The 19883-nt window shown below is 39.1% G+C and overlaps 1 protein-coding gene across 3 annotated transcripts in view; it reads right to left on the reverse strand.

The window, feature by feature from the left end:
* PK1-R (Pyrokinin 1 receptor) overlaps window positions 1–19211 on the reverse strand; it is a 34507-nt gene extending 15296 nt beyond the window's left edge. For all 3 annotated transcript variants that reach the window (XR_010949026.1, XR_010949024.1, XM_067761901.1), the window contains exons 1-3: window positions 18838–19211; window positions 12346–13793; window positions 230–465 (exon numbers count right to left, since the gene is read on the reverse strand). Coding sequence is in view for 1 of the 3 variants with exons in the window: in XM_067761901.1 (XP_067618002.1) it covers window positions 230–465; window positions 12346–13459 (1350 nt within the window). In the remaining 2 variants the exon portion in view is untranslated. The remainder of the gene's footprint in view (window positions 1–229; window positions 466–12345; window positions 13794–18837) is intronic.
* Between the last annotated feature and the right edge of the window lie 672 nt (window positions 19212–19883).

Below are 19883 nucleotides of genomic sequence, written 5' to 3' on the forward strand. Positions count from 1 at the left end.
GGAGATGGCAAACAACACATTTCCAACATTTTTTTACAACACACAAAAACTGCTAAGTTTTATGGCTTCATTCCTTCCGATTCGTCTAACACCAGAATGCAGGTTTTGACAATCTGAACAAAGTTAAGTTTTTGCTGTAGAGATGAGCCAACCATACAGTTGAGCCATGGTACAAACTTAGTTTATGATGCATACAAACATCGTATTGAGTTTAAATTTTTATGATTACCTTGAAAGCCTGACGAAACTTATTACTCATAAGATTGTAAAGTAACGGATTAATGCATGTTGACAGGTAATAGAGCACCCCTGACACATAAGTCATAACGGTAAATATCATGACATGTTGACCATTTCCAGCACTGCTTTCACTGCTGCTGCCCATAATATTTACGCCATAAATTGCAAATAATCGCTGTGCGTGAAATGGCGCCCAACACAAGAAGAAGCATATGACAACCGCGACTGTAAATAAAAAAAAAAATGTTTGTATATTCAAATGATAATAAAACATTGAATACATTTGCAAAAACTATATTTGAAAATCAGCGGTTCTTTAACTGGCGGAGACAGGAACCGGTGACCGCCCGAAATCAGCTGATTCATACTTTTTTAATTTAACTTGACAAATCAGCATCCGCCGGAGTACGATTTTGACATTAGTCCATCTTTTTACAAAAACAAAATATATGGAATTTTTATAAATGTTTGTATGTATGTCACCGTGCTGCCACCTTGTATGGTACTGAAATGCTTAAAGGTATGAAGGATTATTGGGTCAAATGAAAGGTGTAGCTCATGCTTGGCAACTTGCCAAAGCTTTCCAAGAAATTACCCTGCAGCAAATCCCATTAGTTCCAAACTAACGCAGAACTATTTCATTAAAAGCCTGTACTAGTTCCAATTCCGTCCCTTCGCAGTACTTTTATTTTGATGTCCTACGAAATTCCAACTGTCCCCCTTTGCAGACTTTTTGAAGGCGTTCTCAACTGATTTAGTCCTAGGTGGCTCTCAAATAGTCACTACCTTTGAGTTTTAAATTTAAATTCATAAAACTCAGACTTCAGCGCGGTTGGTACAAGTGCGGCTTCCAACAGTCCCGCTCTGCGTCCGATTAGCACAATTTTGAAGGAAACCATTTAACTCGTAGTGCGAAACAGATGCTTTGCATGACTGCCTTCCATTTTCGTTGCAAGGGAGTTATCCTCACAAGGTGGGAGAAAGGCTTCAAGCCAATTTCGACGTTGTGCCATCTTCCCTGTCAGTATATTTACCTTTCCGAACAATAAAGGGTACTGAGGATGGCACACTGTCAAAAACGGGTTTCTCTTCCAATCAAATTCGATAAAGTGAGGCTGAAAAGCATATGAACGATCGGCAGTAAAACTGGACTTATTTTAAAAGTGCATAGAAAAAGGGTCGGTAAAAACGGGTCTTATCATTTTTTTCCATTCAAATGAGGACACATCGATCCATACAACAAAACAAGGACTATTATATTGAGTAGGAGCAGCAACAACTATCCAACTAAAAGTTGGCTGTAATTGTAAAGCACGGATTTCCCATTTTCTCTTTAAATGCATTCCCTCATTTTTTGCATGCGGTTATTTAATTTTTGTTTGAAGTGTTAAAAAAAAATTTAAACAACTCGATATCAGGACGGACAAGGCGACAGCTGTTTCGATTATACCTTGTAAAACTCCTCAAAGCCCTTTCTACCGGGAGTGAGATTTGAACCCGCACTCCTGGGATGATCGGAATGTTCACAAACGCATCCGACCATCATCACGTCTTGCTGTTAAACAACTTATTCCTTTTCCAAAAGAAGACATACCAGATTATTCAATTGATGGCGGAGACATCATGTTATTCAGTAATGGGAGGGATGGAATTGTATCATATTCTTCAACCACTTTGTGACTACTTCGGGGCCAATTTAGAACAATTTTAGGGTCGCTTCGAAACAAATTTAGAACCATTCGGAACCACTTCGGCACAACTTCAGGATGACTTCAGAAATATTCTGGGCATAATTTTAGAAGATTTTCTGTATTATTTCGAGAGTATTTCGAAATCAATAAAAGACTGTTGTAAGATCACTTCGGGTTTATTTTAGGTGTACTTTTAGGACTGTTGTTGGACTCTGAAAATTGTTCCGTAATGTGCCTATAACAGTCCTTGCATGGTTTCAAAATAGTCTCCTAATGATTCAGAAGCTCTTCCGAATTGATCCTTAAAATAGTCCCGAAGTGTTCCTGAAGTCATCCTGAAATGTTCACAAAGTAATTCCGAAGTAGTCCCAAAAAGGTGCAAGAGTATACGATACAATTTCATTCCCCTTTGAATTTTGATCGAAGTCCGTCAATGCATTTCACACAGAAAAAGTTTTAGTGGATAAATATGTGTATCTCCTGATAACGATCATGTGTCCACATTTAATTGATTGACCTGACATGTCTATTTCTTGTGAAAGAAGGGACTAGGGGTATTGTATGAATAGATTTTCCCACATTTTAATGAAAAAAAAAATCGTTAAGTCCCGTTTTTACTACTCTTTCTTTTCAACGCAATCTCAAAACATGGCACGCAGGCCACCGGTTAAGAATCACTGGCTAATACATATGCTAATTGAGCAGTATGTAGTTACAGTAATTAAAGCAAATAAATTATTGTTTTCTTGTTGATCAAACAACGCTAAAAATACGAGTATTTATGTAAATATAATCATTAGCCGCGTAACAATTAAGTGGACATAATCGAATTGTGCGCCTACAACTGACTTTGTAAATAGCAACAATTAACAATTTAATAGCGTAAAAAACACTTAACAATACTAGGAATTTCAGATGATCAATGGGTTTCATAGTGCAGTTTTCTGGTGAGGTATTCGGTTTTGTTTTCTGCAGCAATTTTCGCCTGTTCTTTATTATATTACGACAGTGGCCAAGGAAGGAAAGCTGAACGCGTAGTCATAGTGCTCGCGTTGTGCTGGGGATGAGATTATGCTGCCATGCTCTGACAGTCAGGCGCGTCTCGCCAAGTGCCGCATCAAGGGGTCCTACAGAGGCCAAATTAAGCCTCTATGATGTAAAATTGTAAAGCTTAAAGTACTCCCATACCAGGTTTCATTATACGAAGACACTCCAAGCTTATTGACTGTCATCCACGCTAAAAGCAAATTGATAACGCCGTGATGGACAGCAGACACGGCACCATAGCCAATATTGGCTCGCACCGTTAGATACCTGGTACACTCAAGATACGTACGTTTCTTTGTTCTCGCTGTGACAGAAAGGAAGTTCACGTGAAAGAGAACTTTTGATTTCTCCTCTCCTCCTTCTTCACCAAAGGAGCCTTCGCACCCACTACAAAACAAGGCAAAGAAAACCGGGCGGATATCGTAAAGTTTCAAAGCCAGAGCAACCATAGTAATGGAGACCTGTTAACTGACATACAGAGTTTTTTCAAAATATGGCAAGAACACTTTCCGTAGCTGCTTATTAGCGAAAGAGTTGAGCTCCGATAACCGAAAAACCACAGCCACAGAAAATGGCAGGTTACTGGTCAAGCTTTTTAAGCACGCAGGCGAAGAGTTTGTAAAGAGCATCTACCAATATGGAGAATATAGTATGACGTTCAAAATTTCAGTTTATGATAAAACTTACAAAAAAAAATACAAGAATTTGAGCTTCTCCTTCTTCCAATTTACGTTTTACTACTTTTTTAATTTTTTCTACAAATTCGGTCCGTTCGGTCCAATATGTTTTACTCCGAGTACGAACGGCATTTGTAAGGATTTTCACTGAGAAGCTTTTTCATGGCAGAAATACACCCAGAGTGTTGGCCAATTTACTGCCATGGGAAGAACCTCCTTAAACAAAATTTATTCTAATTGAAAAATCTTGTTTCTAACTTTTTTGTGTTCTTTATCCGGGGCGTGAACCCTTCCGGTAGGTGGCCGGGGCACGCTGCCCACACATCGTATTTGATACCTCAAAAAAAAGAGGATCACGTAAATCACTTCAATCACAGCGGAATAAACGTGCTTAATATCGCATACAGTTTACACTGCTCTTCGAGCGAGTCGAAATAAAACAGGGCTTCGACCTAATGTGAGAGAACTTACAATCTTCTGTAATCTATTCTATTTGACAGATAAGTTCTCTAGGGGATTTTATATTTCTTGCTTTTAACAGTATTTCTGCTTAAAAGTAGTCAGATTTTTTCACAAGCTAACGGTAACACTGTTAGTTACACTCATGGCTACCAAAACATGCCTGCGTGCATAATGACGGCATACATAGCTACTTCCAACAAGAGGCTCGTTCCGTATGATGATATGTAATGAAATGATGTGCGGTGTGCGTAACGTGACATTTTGAAGGTTACATGTGACTGTACCAACAAATTTCCTGGCGGAAATATAATATCTGGAACTAAATAATCTAATATGGCTTCTTTAGCAAAAATTATCTTCCAAAATATTTTAATTAATTGCATATACGAGGGTTGCACCCAAAATATATGTGACAAGACAGTCTTATTGTGTGTATATAACGTGTCAATATTACACTCACAGGTGATGATGATTACTTGTGTACTGCTTTTAATTCTATCTGAATTTTGATCAGCTTACACATTTTATACCAACTTCGAAATATCTAGCTGAGAATGTTTTTGCATGGGACAGCCCTCGTAAGCGTGCAAACACAAAATAAGATACAACAAAAAAATTTCTTATAAATGTCCGTATCTTGCTGCGAACTGTGGCACACCTCACCGTAAAAGCAATTACGCATATTACTGTCTGCATAACGTATGTATGTCGATGAATGGGTGCGGCCAAACTTTAACTGAATAGAAGGGCTTTAAATTCCATAGTTCTTTCTATCGCACCCGGCCCGGTTGGCTGTAGTGCATCTGGAGTTAAACAATTTTGAAATAGCCAAAACTGTAATGTTATTTAACACTCCCTATACAGCTCATTTAACTTCTTCTCCTTTTTCTTACGTTTCCTGTTACTCATCCCCTCTATGAATCTTCCTCGAGCTATTCCTTTTCCTCTTAGTTCGACTCTTCACTTACTATTAATCGCACTCTTATTGTTGTTATAACTCTAACCTAGCTCTTCCCTCCACACTTCAACATATAAATGCTCCATATATTTTTATGTATTAAAAAGATGTTTTTATCTCCCCTCTAGTTCAACCTAATCCTGTCGTGCATTTTCTTCCTCTTTCTATTTATCTTTTACTTATACTCTTACTAACCCTCCATCTTCCTCTTTCCTCTTCACCTTCCTTACCCTTTACACTTGCACTTATTCAGATTATTACTTTTACTCCTGTTCTCACTCTTAATCTTACTCTTACTCTACTCTCCATCTTACTCTTGCCCTCAGTCTTATTCTCACTGTTAACTTTACTCTTAATCTTCGTTTTACTCTTACTTATTCTAACCTTTACTCTTCACCCTTACTGCGACTCTAACTCAGCCTTTTCCGTCTAAGGTTCTCATTTCCATTCATTTTCTTTCGCTCTTACTCTAACTGGCACCCTTACTGTCTTACTGTTACTCTCACTATCACTATCTTACTCTTTTCCTTGCTATTACCTTTACCATTTTTCTTACCCTTCCACTTACCCTTAGCCTATTATTCTTAGCTTTAGTCTTACTCTTACACTTATTCTTACTTTTAATTTTACGCTTACTCTTACATGTACTACTATTAATACTCTTACTCTTACTTTTACTCTTACTTTAGTCTTACTCTTCCTTTTACTCTTCATCTTAGTCATACTCCCACTACTATTACTACTCTTACTCTTACTCTGACTTATACTCTTATTTTTGCTCTCATTCCTTTATTTACCCTCGCTCTTACCCTTACTCTTTCTTTTCCTGAAGCTTAGGCTTTTACTCTTTTTGATCCTCTTCTTACTCCTATCTGCTTTCCCGCTCCTCGTTTCCTCTTCTTCCTTCTTATATCCCCACCCTGTATCTTTCTTTATATATGTGGTTCTCATTCTCCCGCTCTTTTCTCTTAATCTTTCCTATTCCTATTTCCTTATTTCCTTCTTCTTCTCGGTTCACAAATTCCTTTCTGAGAAAACGTTTGAGGAAGCCATTATCTCAGAATTTAATTTGTTCCGTTATCTACGCCAATGCCTACGTACGCATACATATATACAACATATCGATGTATACATACAATACACAAATATTTCGGAACAAATTGATTTCCAATTGACGCGCAGTATGCAATCGTTATGATAAAAAAAAGTTTATCGTTGTCATGTCAATATTAATAGACCCTGGCAAATATTGTACGCAATTAAACCACCCTTCAACTACATTTTATTAACCCTAAACCCAATTTGTTACCCAAAGTCAATTTTACTACACAATTAACCAGTATGTTTTCCATTTAGATGCATCACCAGATAACAATGGTAAGATTTAAATCAGAAATACACTAGTCTCCAATTAGTTCAAAATTGACAATAAAAAATTATGGTTCCATTTCCAGACGATATTGAGCTTACACTGAAATATCTGATTTTTAAAGAAATGGAAAAACCACCAGGTGTACTTAGCATGTTAGAGATGTCGAATGAGGTCGGAAGGTTTATAAGGCCGGCATTAGTGGGATTAATTGAAATCAGCGAAGCCAGCCGTAATGAATCACTACAACGTCGTATGCAAGACTTCATAAGTGATTCCGTAGTAAAATGTGCTTAGAATACAGCATGACAGGGGGCGAGCCCAAGCTGCATAAAGTGCACTCTCTAAAGATTTGAACTGTTAGATCATTCAAATTTATCTTTCCTTGGACTAGTTCGATCACAGTCAGAAAATTTTAGTCATAAAAGAGTACGTTTTTTATTCGTTTCCTTCTTTAGTTTCTACTCCTGTGTTTAAATCTGGCTATGGACATGCAAAAATGGAAAACGAAAGTACCACCCATACTTACGACAATTGTTGCTGTACGTAATATTTTGCAAACGCCAAATGATTGGAGTAAAAACAAAAAAATATGAAATTTGATTTGGCTTGGGTGACACCAAACATTATATACTCCGCTGTATACAGACGTTTTTTTGCCCTAACTTTCGCTGAAAGCATAACTTAAAAAAAAAATTGTACCGGTCACTCTCCTTTTCTTTCTCCCCCTTTTTTAATACTTTTATTCACTGCTATCTCTGCGTGTCTTTTTCCCTCTCCGTCTTTTTCAACCCCTCTCTATCTCCAACTTCTTCTCCCTGCGCCGCTCCATCGATCTCTGTCCCTCTGTCTTCTTTTAACTTTGTCTGTTCTCCTTCCCACGTTTTTCTTCTACCTATTATATATTCTTTTCCATCCTTATTTCCAGTACCAGGCTCAGTCCCAGTCCCAGTCACAGTCCCAATCCAAGTCCCAATCCCAATCCCAGTCCCAGTCCCAGTCCGAGTAGCAGTCCCAGTCCCATTCCCAGTCCCAGTCCCAGTCCAGTCCCAGTCCCAGTCCCAGTCCCAGTCCCAGTCCCAGTCCCAGTCCCAGTCCCAGTCCCAGTCCCAGTCCCAGTCCCAGTCCCAGTCCCAGTCCCATTCCCAGTCCCAGTCCCCGTCCCAGTCCCAGTCCCAGTCCCACTCCCAGTCCCAACCCCAATCCCAATCCCTCTCCCACTCCAAGTCCCAGTCCCTATTGCAGTCCCAGTTCTACTCCCAATCCCACTGCTAGTCCAAGTCCCAACCCCAGAAGGTTGTATGAATTGTTAAATACTGTCCCATAGAACATTTTTTTAGAATAGCAATAACCAGATTGAAAAACAACAAGGCCGTGTGCGCTGATGGATTGCCCGCGGAGCTATTCAAGTACGGCAGCGAGGAGTTGGTAAGGCGAATGCAGCAGCTTCTTAGCAAAATATGGGCGGACGAGTGCATGCCCGACGATTGGAATCTAAGTGTTCTTTGCCCAGTCCACAAGAAGGGGGATACTGCAAAATGCACCAACTATCGTGGAATCAGCCTTCTTAATATCGCATATAAGGTCCTTTCAAGTGTATTGTGCGAAAGATGGAAGCCCACCGTGAACCGGCTGATTGGACCTTATCAGTGCGGCTTCAGACCAGGTAAATCTACCATCGACCAGATTTTCACAATGCGCCAAATCTTGGAAAAAACCCGTGAAAAGAGAATCGACACACATCACCTCTTCGTCGACTTTAAAGCCGCCTTCGACAGCACGAAAAGGAGGTGACTATATGCCGCTATGTCTGAATTTGGTTTCCCCGCAAAACTTATACGACTGTGCAAAATGACGTTGAGCAACACCATCAGCTCAGTCAGAATTGGGAAGGACCTCTCCGAGCCGTTCGAAACTAAACGAGGTTTCAGACAGGGTGACCCCCTATCGTGCGATTTCTTTAATTTGATGCTGGAGAAAATTATACTAGCTGCAGAACTTAACCGCTCTGTAACAATATTTTATAAAAGCGTGCAATTACTGGCATATGCTGATGACATTGATATCATCGGCCTAAACAGCTGCGCCGTTAGTTCTGCTTACTCCAAACTGGAAAAAGAAGCGGTAAAGATGGGTTTGATGGTGAATGAGGACAAAACGAAGTACCTGCTGTCATCCAGCAAAGAGTCAGCGCATACTGTTGGCAGCCATAATTTCGAAATAGTAAAAGACTTCGTTTATTTGGGAATCAGCATCAACCCTAGCAACAACATCAGCACTGAAATCCAGCGAAGAATCAATCTTGCCAATAAATGCTACTTTGGACTAGGTAGGCAATTGAAAAGTAAAGTCCTCTCTCGGCGAACGAAAATCATACTCTACAAGTCACTTATCGTACCCGTTCTGCTATATGGGGCAGAAGCATGGACCATGACAACAGCAGATGAAGCGGCTTTGGGAGTGTTCGAGAGAAAAGTTCTTCGAAAGATTTATGGACCTCTACGCGTTGGCGATGACGAGTACCGAAGAAGATTTAGTGATGAGCTGTACGAGCTATACGCAGACATCAACATAGTCCAGCGAATTAAAACGCAGCGGCTGTCCATGTTATGCGAATGAAGGATGATGCTCCGGCCAAGAAAGTGTTTCTATCGGAACACGCCTATGGAAGCAGAGGTAGAGGGCGGCCCCCACTCCGTTGGAAGAACCAGGTGGAAAACGATTTAAACTCCTTTGGTGTGACCAATTGGCGCCGGTTGGCGGAGCGAAGGAGCGACTGGCGCGCCTTGTTGGACGACCATAACCGTTTAGACGGTTAAGCGCCAATTAAGTGAGTAAGTAATAGAACATTTTTAACAAAAAATGTTTACATCTTTGGGGTAGAAGAAAGGGATGAGATCCGACTCCCAGACCTACTCAATATGCTCACCTAAAGGAAATGAATTATTGCCTTTTCAGTTTTTTGAAATTTTCGATATCGTTCGATTTCACCCATTTTCAAAACCAATCTCAATAGTCGCTTTTCACTCAAGTACTCGTTTAACAGACCAACGGACGTGCATGACTCAATCGAAATGTTTTTCAATGCTTTCGAACTTAACTCACTAGACTTCTTTTTCATCTCTGTATTCGCAACTGAGTATACAAAATTTTTATTAGCAACACGTGTATTATAATGATAAGACAAACAATTAAATAATAACATAGTCGCTAAACCATTGTAAAAGCATATGTCATAATGGGCCAAACTCTGTTGTTTAATACATATTACCCAAAAGGGCACGGTTATCCCAACGCCAAACTTATAATTTGGTTGCATTAGTAAAATGAGCGCAAGTTAATGGAGATTAATGTCAATAAGTAATTTTTCCAATACATACGACATCGTACAATATAAATAGATATTTTGCTGTAAATTGAAAAGATTTGCCGTTATCCCTTGGCAAATTTGGTTGGAAGCCAAACCGATTTCGGCATTGCGCCATCATAACACAACAAAAGGACATACAAAATTTGACAGTTTGTGAGATGTGACTGTAGTCCCGCAACTTTGCATGAAGTCATACATTCAGGAACTTCGGTGCTGTGTTCGCTCTATACCTTAGCCAAGGAAAGATGAGGGCAATTGTAAATAAGGCTACTGACGTCAGAGAGTATAAGTAAATAGTAGAAGTATTCTCCTCTTTTATCCTCTATATACAAACTGTTAGCAACTATCAGCAGACCATCAAGGTCTCATGAATCTCAGAGTTCGTAAAAAGGAGAGTGCCACTTCCTGAAGCTGCTTACGGTGTCAGCGTCGTTTTCTAACTTGTAAACTGTAATGTATGTAGAATAAAGAATAGAGGCCCGATCCACTGATATGACATGACGTACTTCGCCTCTTACTATCAATATCTAACTATTTCTTCATTGTAGTACCATAAAAAAGCAAGATGAGAACGGGAAACTCCGATATGGTCAAATCGTGCTCCGTACAATTCGTCTAGCCGCTGGAGATGCTAGTTCTTAAGCATACCAGATTCTTTTCCAAACTAAATTCTCTTCCCACCAGGCCCACACCTTTCGTCTCTTTATAGCCACCAGAGAGAACAAAGCATACAGCAGCTTATACCCGCTTTTGCACACTGTTGTTTTTAAAAGATTCCCCCAGATTGGTTCTATGGCTCGTTTTATCTTCTTCAGTAATATGTTGAATATATCTCACTAAGGAAAAAGACTTCATTGCAAAAATCGTGGCATGGGGAGACATATATTTTGAAGGGCTTTGTTAGCAAAGATCAAAAGTATATCGCCTTTGACAGTATATCCTCCAGCTAATAGGATTGATACAGCTGTCATATAAGCAGCAAGTGGCATAGGTCCTAGAATGCTTCTAGTATTTTCCAAGAGGAGGGAGCTGTTTTATAACATAGGCTCTGGTTTTTGATATGGTTCTGGTAACACTACGAAATATATGCGACACGTCTTAGAGAATAATCTGAAAGACCATTATCTAAAGAATAAACTGACCCACGTTCGAATAAAGGTAGAGTAACACGCGGAGTAGCCCAGCGCTCGGTGCTTGATCTCGATTAGACTTAAACTAAATCAAGTTATACTCAACGTAAAGGAATGGATTATGATGCAGTCGCTCTTAAGCCGAGGATGGCTAAAATGAAAATCGTCATCTTGAAGAAGAGACGGGTCCCCATTATCATTAACGTGATACAAATAGCGGTAAAACTAGACAGCAAGCTCTTCTTCTCGGAATAATTTCAGGGAGCCATCGGCAAACTATATATAACCTCTGTGGATTAGTAGAAAACATAGATGGTTTAAGGAAATTTGCAATTATAAGAACACCCTCGAATTTGTGTCGGATATTGTCTCTTGTGGAAATCTGGGAGGATGCAATGGAATGCCAGAAGTGTCGGGCAGAAGTCACCTCGCTCCAAACCAGAAAGGCGTTATGAATTATTTGGCTGTTCAAGCGGTTTCCGCTGTAGCTGTTCTGATCATTGCGAGAACCATACCGAGATAAATTTTCGATAAGGTGAGAATAGGAGTTTACACTCATAATGAAGAATAAACTGAAGACAGTGCTGAAATAACGGCTATGGAGAAGAACTAATGCAGGAAAAGAATAATACTTGTCATCAAAAGCCACGTTCGACTTTGCTTTGCAATTTCCTCTCTCGGTAAACGAAAATTAGCTATAGACGTCAGTTATCGTACCCATCCGGCTATGTGGTACAGAAGTTAGCAACTACGATAAGAACTGGTTTTTAAAAGATTCTCTCTACACGTCGGCGACGCCAACCTGCCCCAGGAAATGCATCCACAAAGAGATTAACGCGCTTTGTTTAGCGACTTAATTGAATGAGTTAGAGCTATCTTCTAATTGGGCCCTGGTTGCACTAGAAGTTTTCGTACTCTGAGCTACTCACTTTTTTGTCGTGTTTCGAGGTCTTTCTTGCCAATTGTAGACTTCAAGGGCTCGGCGGAGCTATTATGATTTACAAAAACTCATCTCTTCTTGGTTATTGTGGTGTAAACAGTGAACTTCTCAATAGGAGTCCATGCAGTGCGCCTTATTATACTGGACAGCCTCAACTGTTTTAGCTGTATAGAGGACGACGATATACAACCATCCAGTCAGTGCGCGCTCAGCTGTCCATCTTTTATGAGGACGAGCGGTAAATATCTCGTTCGAGACGTATTCGAAGAAAATTTTCAATGTCTTATTCGTAGCTTTATCGTTGTCACGCAGCGGTTCGCTAAATAAAAAAAATAAATAATAATACCTGGCACAATTTACCGTCCGGAGCGCAAAAATCGATAGTATTTGATACTTTGGTCGCCAACCCTTTTTATTTCCGCTCCCTATCACAATAACACAAAAATAACTTAACAACTTACCTAGCATTTTGATTACACGACGCGTTCCATACTGATTCATGCGTCCGCGCACTGCGCTCAAATGATTACCACCCACATAACGACAAAGCATCGCATCACTCTGAGTACCCTTCATGCTAATGCGACTGCTGCCTTTGCGTGCTGTGCTCGCGCGTATGAAGCTACTATTGCCGAACGCCAAATGACCGCTACCACTTATGCCGCCAACGCTGCCATCTCCACCTCCACCACTACCGCTACCACTGTTCCTACCATTAACAGCCTCAACAGCGCCGCCGCCCATCAAATTCGAACGATACAAACGCAAACCGATCAACAAATACAAGACCAAAATGATCGACATTGGAGCAAAAAAGAAAATGAAAGTGGATAACTGAAATGAGTGTTGTATTATATTACGTACAACAACACATTTCTCAACACCATTTAACACCATCATGCCAAATTGTGCAGCCTGTGGAATGGCCGTCAGCACAGACACCAACCAAATGAGTATAATAATACGTATGGCACGACTCAACTTGGACATCGCTTGACCCAAGAAAGGATGACATATAGCCATATAACGTTCCACTGTGAAAGCGGTAATGGTGAGCACAGTGGCATTGGCTGAAGTTTCTGCAAGCACACCACGTCCAATACAAAAATATTCACCAAAAACATACGGATATTTGGACCAAATAAAATACATTTCTTGTGGCACACCCGACAGCAGAAGTAGAAAATCGGAAATGGCTAAACTGAAGAGATAATAATTGGTGGCGGTATGCATGGAACGATTCTTTTTGATTACTATGCACGTGCTGATATTACCAATAACGCCACTTACGAAGATTAAGACATATATGATCGTGACGGGTATGACGATCTCAAGTGGATCGCGTTGTGGCCCCAATTCGAAAAAGTGTTGTTGTTGGTGATGAAGCATTGTAGCATTTTGCGTGCTATCTTCATGGTATTTGTAGTTGTAAGATGTATTGAGTAGCAGATGAGAAGAACTATTGACGAGGGCGTAGAGGGCGCTATTGTTAGTTAGATTTGTTTGCGCGGCGTGCCCAGATGCGATGAATGAGTGCGCTGTACTCGCTGGAAGTGATGCGGTGGAATTTGTCATCTTCTTTATTGTTTGTTTGTTGTTTTTTTTTTTTTTTGTTGATTTGATTATTATTTGCTAGTTTTAATTTCTTCGCACTTTTCACTTTGATGTACCTTACTATTTGTTTATTCTTCAATAATTTATAGTATTCTTTATTCAACCTCAAGTGTTTATGCACTGCATTTTCTTTGTACTTTTTTTATTATTATTTTATAGCGACAACATGCAAATCACAACAATATTCAATGCCTTTGACTTATGGCCAGGAAAACGATCACGACATTGTTATTAAAATTTCTCAAGCAATTACGAGTAGAGCGATATACACACACACGCGTACATACAGCAATAGCTGAAAGTAATAGGCACCACTTTGTAGGTATAAGTAAATGTAAATGTAATGCGGCCGAGTTCAGGGTTCGTGGTAAAGACGGGAGCAGAAATAACTTTATAGTGGCCGAGGGTTGGAAAGAATATCCTATACTGGCAAGCACAACAAACCCACAAATTGTTTATGTGTAAACATCCCAGTTAACGGTGTAGACGTAGTCTTTGGAAGTGGTATGTTATACGTGGAATATGGAACGTAGACTTAGGCACCTAGTCGTAGTGTGAGAGATTGGTATGCTGTATGGGGAAACACGAAATGTAAACCCAAGTGTACTCACCACCCTGAAGCGTTAGGTGGAAGTAATGTACGTGGTAGAGTTGGTATGAGAAAAAGGCGTTGATAACGATTTGTTATCGATGAATTGTCGGCTTGTTATCGACGGTTTATGGCCATGTTATCAATTTCTTATCGACGAGTTGACGGTTTGTTATAAAAATTAACGAGCTATTATCGAAAAGCTATTGATTTGTTATCGAAAAAGATTATTGATCTATTATCGGAAGTGTACCAAATATTTATCGAAAATTTATCGATATGTCATGCGCATGTGCCCCTCGTGTCGGTTGGGCGGGCTTTGGAGGGTATTTATCCGTTGGGTTTATTATTATGTTATAAAAAAGGTTACCGACTATTTATTGAGAAGTTATCGACATGTTACCAAAAATGTATAGACTTGTTATCACAAAGTTATGGATTTGTTGTCGAAAAGTTATAAATTTTCAAGCAAATAGCTATCGATTTGATATCGAAAAGTTTTGGATTTGTTATCGTAGTGTTATCAATTTGTTATCGGCGTGTTATCGTTGCGTTATTGACGATTCAGTAGTTTTTTATAAAACAAGTACCGAAACTTCAATATAAAATCGTAGTGTTATCAATTTGTTATCGGCGTGTTATCGTTGCGTTATTGACGATTCAGTAGTTTTTTATAAAACAAGTACCGAAACTTCAATATAAAATTACACAACTTAAACTCATCCTTTAACAAACCGATACAAAATTAGTAAAAAGCCGATAACAAACCGATAACTCCACGAAACAATTCTCTATCGATAATACAACAATAGCAAAACATTAACTTGTCTGTATTGGTTGATACCGATAGGAAGCCGACAAAGTCCTTCTAAAAAAACCTAAAATTATTTGTACGTGGTTTATATCTGCTGTGGTTTAATTTTAACCCCAGAGCGAGCTCTAGTTAAATTAAAATTGTTACTTTCCTAGACATACTTTTGAATATTTACGAACCAAACTTCACGAGCATTTGGTTCCCTCGCCTTTTTTTTAGCTATTACTTGGCACTCCTGCCGCCGTAGAACCAATTTCATAAATCAGTATATAGTTGAAAAATTAATTTTATTTGGTAATAGCCTATGATTAGTACTCTCCTAATTTTATTTCTACAACTTCCTCTTTTTCCCCCATTTCCATACTGTTCGCCTTAACTTTTTGTATCTTTCCTTTTTTCTCTCTCTCTTCCCAACCTTTCTCTCCACACATGCCCAGTAACTTTTCCTCTCCCTCTGCGTCTTTCTTACCCTCTTTACTCACTACCTCTCTTTCCCCCTGCCTTTCCCTGTCCCTCTCCGCGTTCGTGGTCCTGTCCATATTCGTGTATATCTTTCCCTTTATATATCAATCTCTCTGTCTCTATTCCGCTCCTTTCCCCTTTCTCCACGGCCAAGCCACTTTTACTTTTCCTCCCCCCTCCATATCTCTCTTTCCCTATCGATCTGGTCTGTCTCTGGTCCATCTTCGCAAAAATAATCATCCCAAATATAAATCTTTTTCAAAATAGGTCAATCGCTGGTACACTTCCCCGAAAGAAAAATGTCCTCTTTCCTGAAGAAAACGTACGTACTGTGCTCGTGACCTGCGCTCGCCACAATAAAACTCCAGCTACTCGGCGTGACGTAGCTACCAGATCAATGTCATTGAAAGCTTCTTGAGGACGGCGGCTTTGGTTTTTTATAGGGGTTTCCTGCTTGGTCGTTGCGCAAACTTTTGTTAACAGTATGAACTCATTCAGTTTATGTGAGGTTCTCGTGAATCGCCCATTTCAACCTAACCTATTTTCAAAACACAAAACAACAGGAATTACTGAAAAAATTTGGTTATTTGACATTTTATTGTGTGCATGTTGGGGGTTTTCGCTACCCATCAATGATTCTATGAAGCAAATTTTTTATTGGACAGGTAATGCAGCGCGCTGCTGGGCATGCAGCAACACATTTGTGTCGCACAACACTACCGCAGTTGTATTTTGGGTATAAAAAAAGTTGTCAATAATCAACGGTAATTCGTTGCTACTAAACTTTCACTGTTTATTCTGCAATCAGAATGAGCTATAACACTGCATACTAGAAACGTTGATGAGAAATTATTTAAATATTTTGAACACCACGGGGCGTATACGTAACATTAAATGAATTTTCAATTACATTTTAAGGGACCCTGTAGGGAAGTCAGCAAATAGAGGATACAAATATCAGGTTCATATCTAAAGTACCAATAAACGAACAAGTTCGGTATTAACTGGATTTTCACCAGTTCCTTACTTTACAAAATGTAGCTGGGGACAATTTGCAGCGCCCGGAACATCGCCATGTTCAATTGGCCAGTTGAAAGCATGTAAAAGATAGGGCAAATGGTTCCGATGCATTATGTATAAATGCAGAAGTAGCCATTTTCGTTACAGGAGAGTAAATGGCCTGATGTATAGAATGAAAAATATTTCACTTGTATAATATTGCTTGTTTTTTGTTTCGACCGTTTGAGAAAAAAAGCAATATTACTTCTATTTATTCTACATTTACACTATGACCTCAAATGCATACATCCAGTTGAAAGCATTTACATTGGCCTCATTCACAATTCGCCCAATATACCCAGTAAGACTCGACAGCTAGGACACCAATGCATCGCAAGAACAAGCACTGGCGTAATTGATTAAAGAATTGTTCGATAAAAAAAAGAACAATAATATAAAACAGTTTCTGGTAGAATTGTAAGTTTTGCTTTAATATATTACTGGAAAGTGCTATTTATAACTCCGGTACAGTATTAAGGTTATGATGCATCCTTTAACCACTATGTTCTTGTGATATTTCTCTTAGTAAGAAAAAGTCAAAGGCGTGCTTGGATAGCGTGAGTGGATTGCATTTGCAGGCCAAATACGATCAAATGAGTCAATTTGGAAATATAAATTGTATGAAAAGATGCGTCATATTTGGAACTTTTCACCCAAAATGGCGCAATTGGTACAGTGTAAATGAAGCATTATAAAAAAACCTTTAAAAAATATGATCCACACACAACTTTTGGTGCATTCTCAGAATTTTGGTCAAAACCGCGTAGAGCTTTTTATTACAGATATCGAAGTTTTTATACAGATCTTGGTTTTTATACACAATCTCGACAAAAATATGTGTGAAGATCAAAAATTATATAATTTTTCAAACCCCATATGCATAGATCTGTGGCAGAATCGTAAGAAACGATCACGGATCGAATACGATACAACAGAAAAGTACGTGATACGTCAGTTAGGTTAGGTTAGGTTGAACTGATCGGTCTATAAGGACCTCAAATAGACTGAATGAGTCCGTAGTGTTACTAGACGTTTAACGACCAAAACTGAAAAACCCTATCAAAAACCTTTACCTATGTTATAAAATAACTCCGTCATCTCGGCAAATACTAGAAATTTTTATGACCTATGTCATTTCCTGCTTCAAGATCTGACAGCTGTATCACTTCCCACATCTGTTATCAGTGACCAAGCTTAATTTAAAGGCATGTGAAGCCAGAAGGCAGTGCTCAGTAAGAATACCTGTCATGAGTCTACAGATGTCTCTTTTTAATGATAGAAGCAACTTTACTAGTCTAAGGTTGTAAGATCTACACATAATCTTCGACACTTTACAGCCCCGCGCTTGAACCCAGGACTTTCCCACTTGGTCCATCAGGTGCACCTCTCGCCTTCTCTCAATTTCGCTCAATCTAACTTGTACGTCTACGGAGCAAGCTTTTTAGCTAGTTCATCCGCTTTTTAATTCCCAACCATTCCCATATATCCTGGGAACCAAGTACGTTGAGATATATTTTTGAGTCATCTGCGCCACTATTGGCAGCCATAATATCAAAATAGTAAAAGATTTCACTTGTTTGGGAAACAGCATTCAGACAAATTGAAATCCAAGCGAAGAATCACTTTTGCCAATAAATGCTACTTTGGACTTAATAGACAATTGAAAAGTAAAGCCCTCTCTCGGCAAACATAAATCATGCTCTACAAGTCACTTTCGTACCCGTACTGATATATGATGCAGAAGCATGGATACTGACAACAACTGACGAGGCGGTTCTGGGAGTGTTCGAAAGAAAAGTTCTTCGAAGTTTTAACGAGGCATTGCGCGTTAGCGACGGTGAGTCCCGAAGAAGATTTAATGATGAGCCGTATGAGCTTTACGTAGATATCAACATAGACCAGCGAACCAAAGGGGCTACGCTGGCTAGGCCATATTATGTGAATGAAATATTAGGCTCCAGCTAAGGACTTTGCTTATCGGAACCCGCCAATGGGAGCAGAAGGTAAGATATGAAGACGTCGAGTTTTTTTTTTTTATAGAAAACAACAATAATCACGGATGTTATGATTTGGCCCCTGCTCAAATGTATGGGGCACTTTTTTGTTTTATTGACACTGCTTTTTTATGATGAAAAAAGATGTCCTTGTTTTAAACCCACGCTGGCCATTGTGCATTATCCGTGGCGGCGTTTTCCTTTGCAATTCCAATTTCAGAAATGCAAAATGAACAGTTTTTCATAGAATTATATAAAGGCATTTTCTTTGTATACACAGCTTTGGGAGCCTTCTAGCAGCCTTCATATCAAGTTTTGCAATACACCGAGCTCACTTTCTTTAAAATTACACTTCGCTTATAACTGTGGCGGACCTAACACTTTCCGCCTCAACTGTATGCGAATCCGAAACGTTACCAACCAAGTAGGCAGATGTCTCAAATTTTATGCGCTAACGTTTAAACTGCATCTAACTATTTTATCACTTTATACAAATTACAAAATCAACATACACCGCACCGCTCGCGACACTTTACATCGAAAGGAAGATTTTTCACTCAACCTTTTATCAATGCTTTCGTATGTCTCTATTATAGTTCGCACGCGCGCATGTTTTTGTAAACTCCCACAAATGCTATCATTCGAATTGAACACATTAACCGTTTTAACGATATACACGCGTCAATGTTGGTAATAGCCGTTTGAACCTACCTCAAGCGAAATTCCGTTCAAATTATCTATAGATGCGCGTTACAACCGACCCGATGCTCGTATGGAAATGGAAATAAGCGTGTTGTCGCACTTCCAGCTGCCAAGTATGCAAAGAGTTTGTGAGTTTGCACGCTCGCGTATTTATTGAAAAAATTATATCCCAACAATAACAATGACAATAGCAGCCAAAGCACCAACAGCTGCAGTGGCAGCAGCAGTAATAACGACAACGTCAGCAGCAGCATAGAACGCCTGCAGCGATTGGCTCGCAATTTGGCTTTTTTCATATGCTTGTATGGTATAAATTAAATGTAAATATTCCCAGGAAAATATATGAACTTTATATAAGACTTATTTAATGAGGACGGAAGGCTTATGGCATAAGGTCTTAAAATGCTTAGGTCTATCAGTTATGTGATATAATCCTTACAATACTCCTTATGCGCACTTTCATAGAAATTTTTATATTTTTGTTAAAAATGGAAGGCTTGATCAAATTGTAATGAATAAAATTTCTTTTCCCAGTCCGTTTTTTTAATCGGTAAGTTTTTTAGAACCGGTTACTTTTTTATACCTTTTACTTTTTCAAAACCAGTCTTTTTGAACCGGTTACGTTTTTTGAAACTTGTCCCTATTTTGAAATACTTTCTTTTATATAAGCTGTTATTTTTTTTTAATTCACAACTTTTTTTAAACCGGTTACTTGTTAAGAGCCCGTTACTTTTATGAACCAGTTGCTTTTTTAAGATGTTTTAT

Source organism: Eurosta solidaginis, chromosome 1, assembly GCF_040869045.1.
Source record: "Eurosta solidaginis isolate ZX-2024a chromosome 1, ASM4086904v1, whole genome shotgun sequence".
Classification (NCBI taxonomy): domain Eukaryota; kingdom Metazoa; phylum Arthropoda; class Insecta; order Diptera; family Tephritidae; genus Eurosta; species Eurosta solidaginis.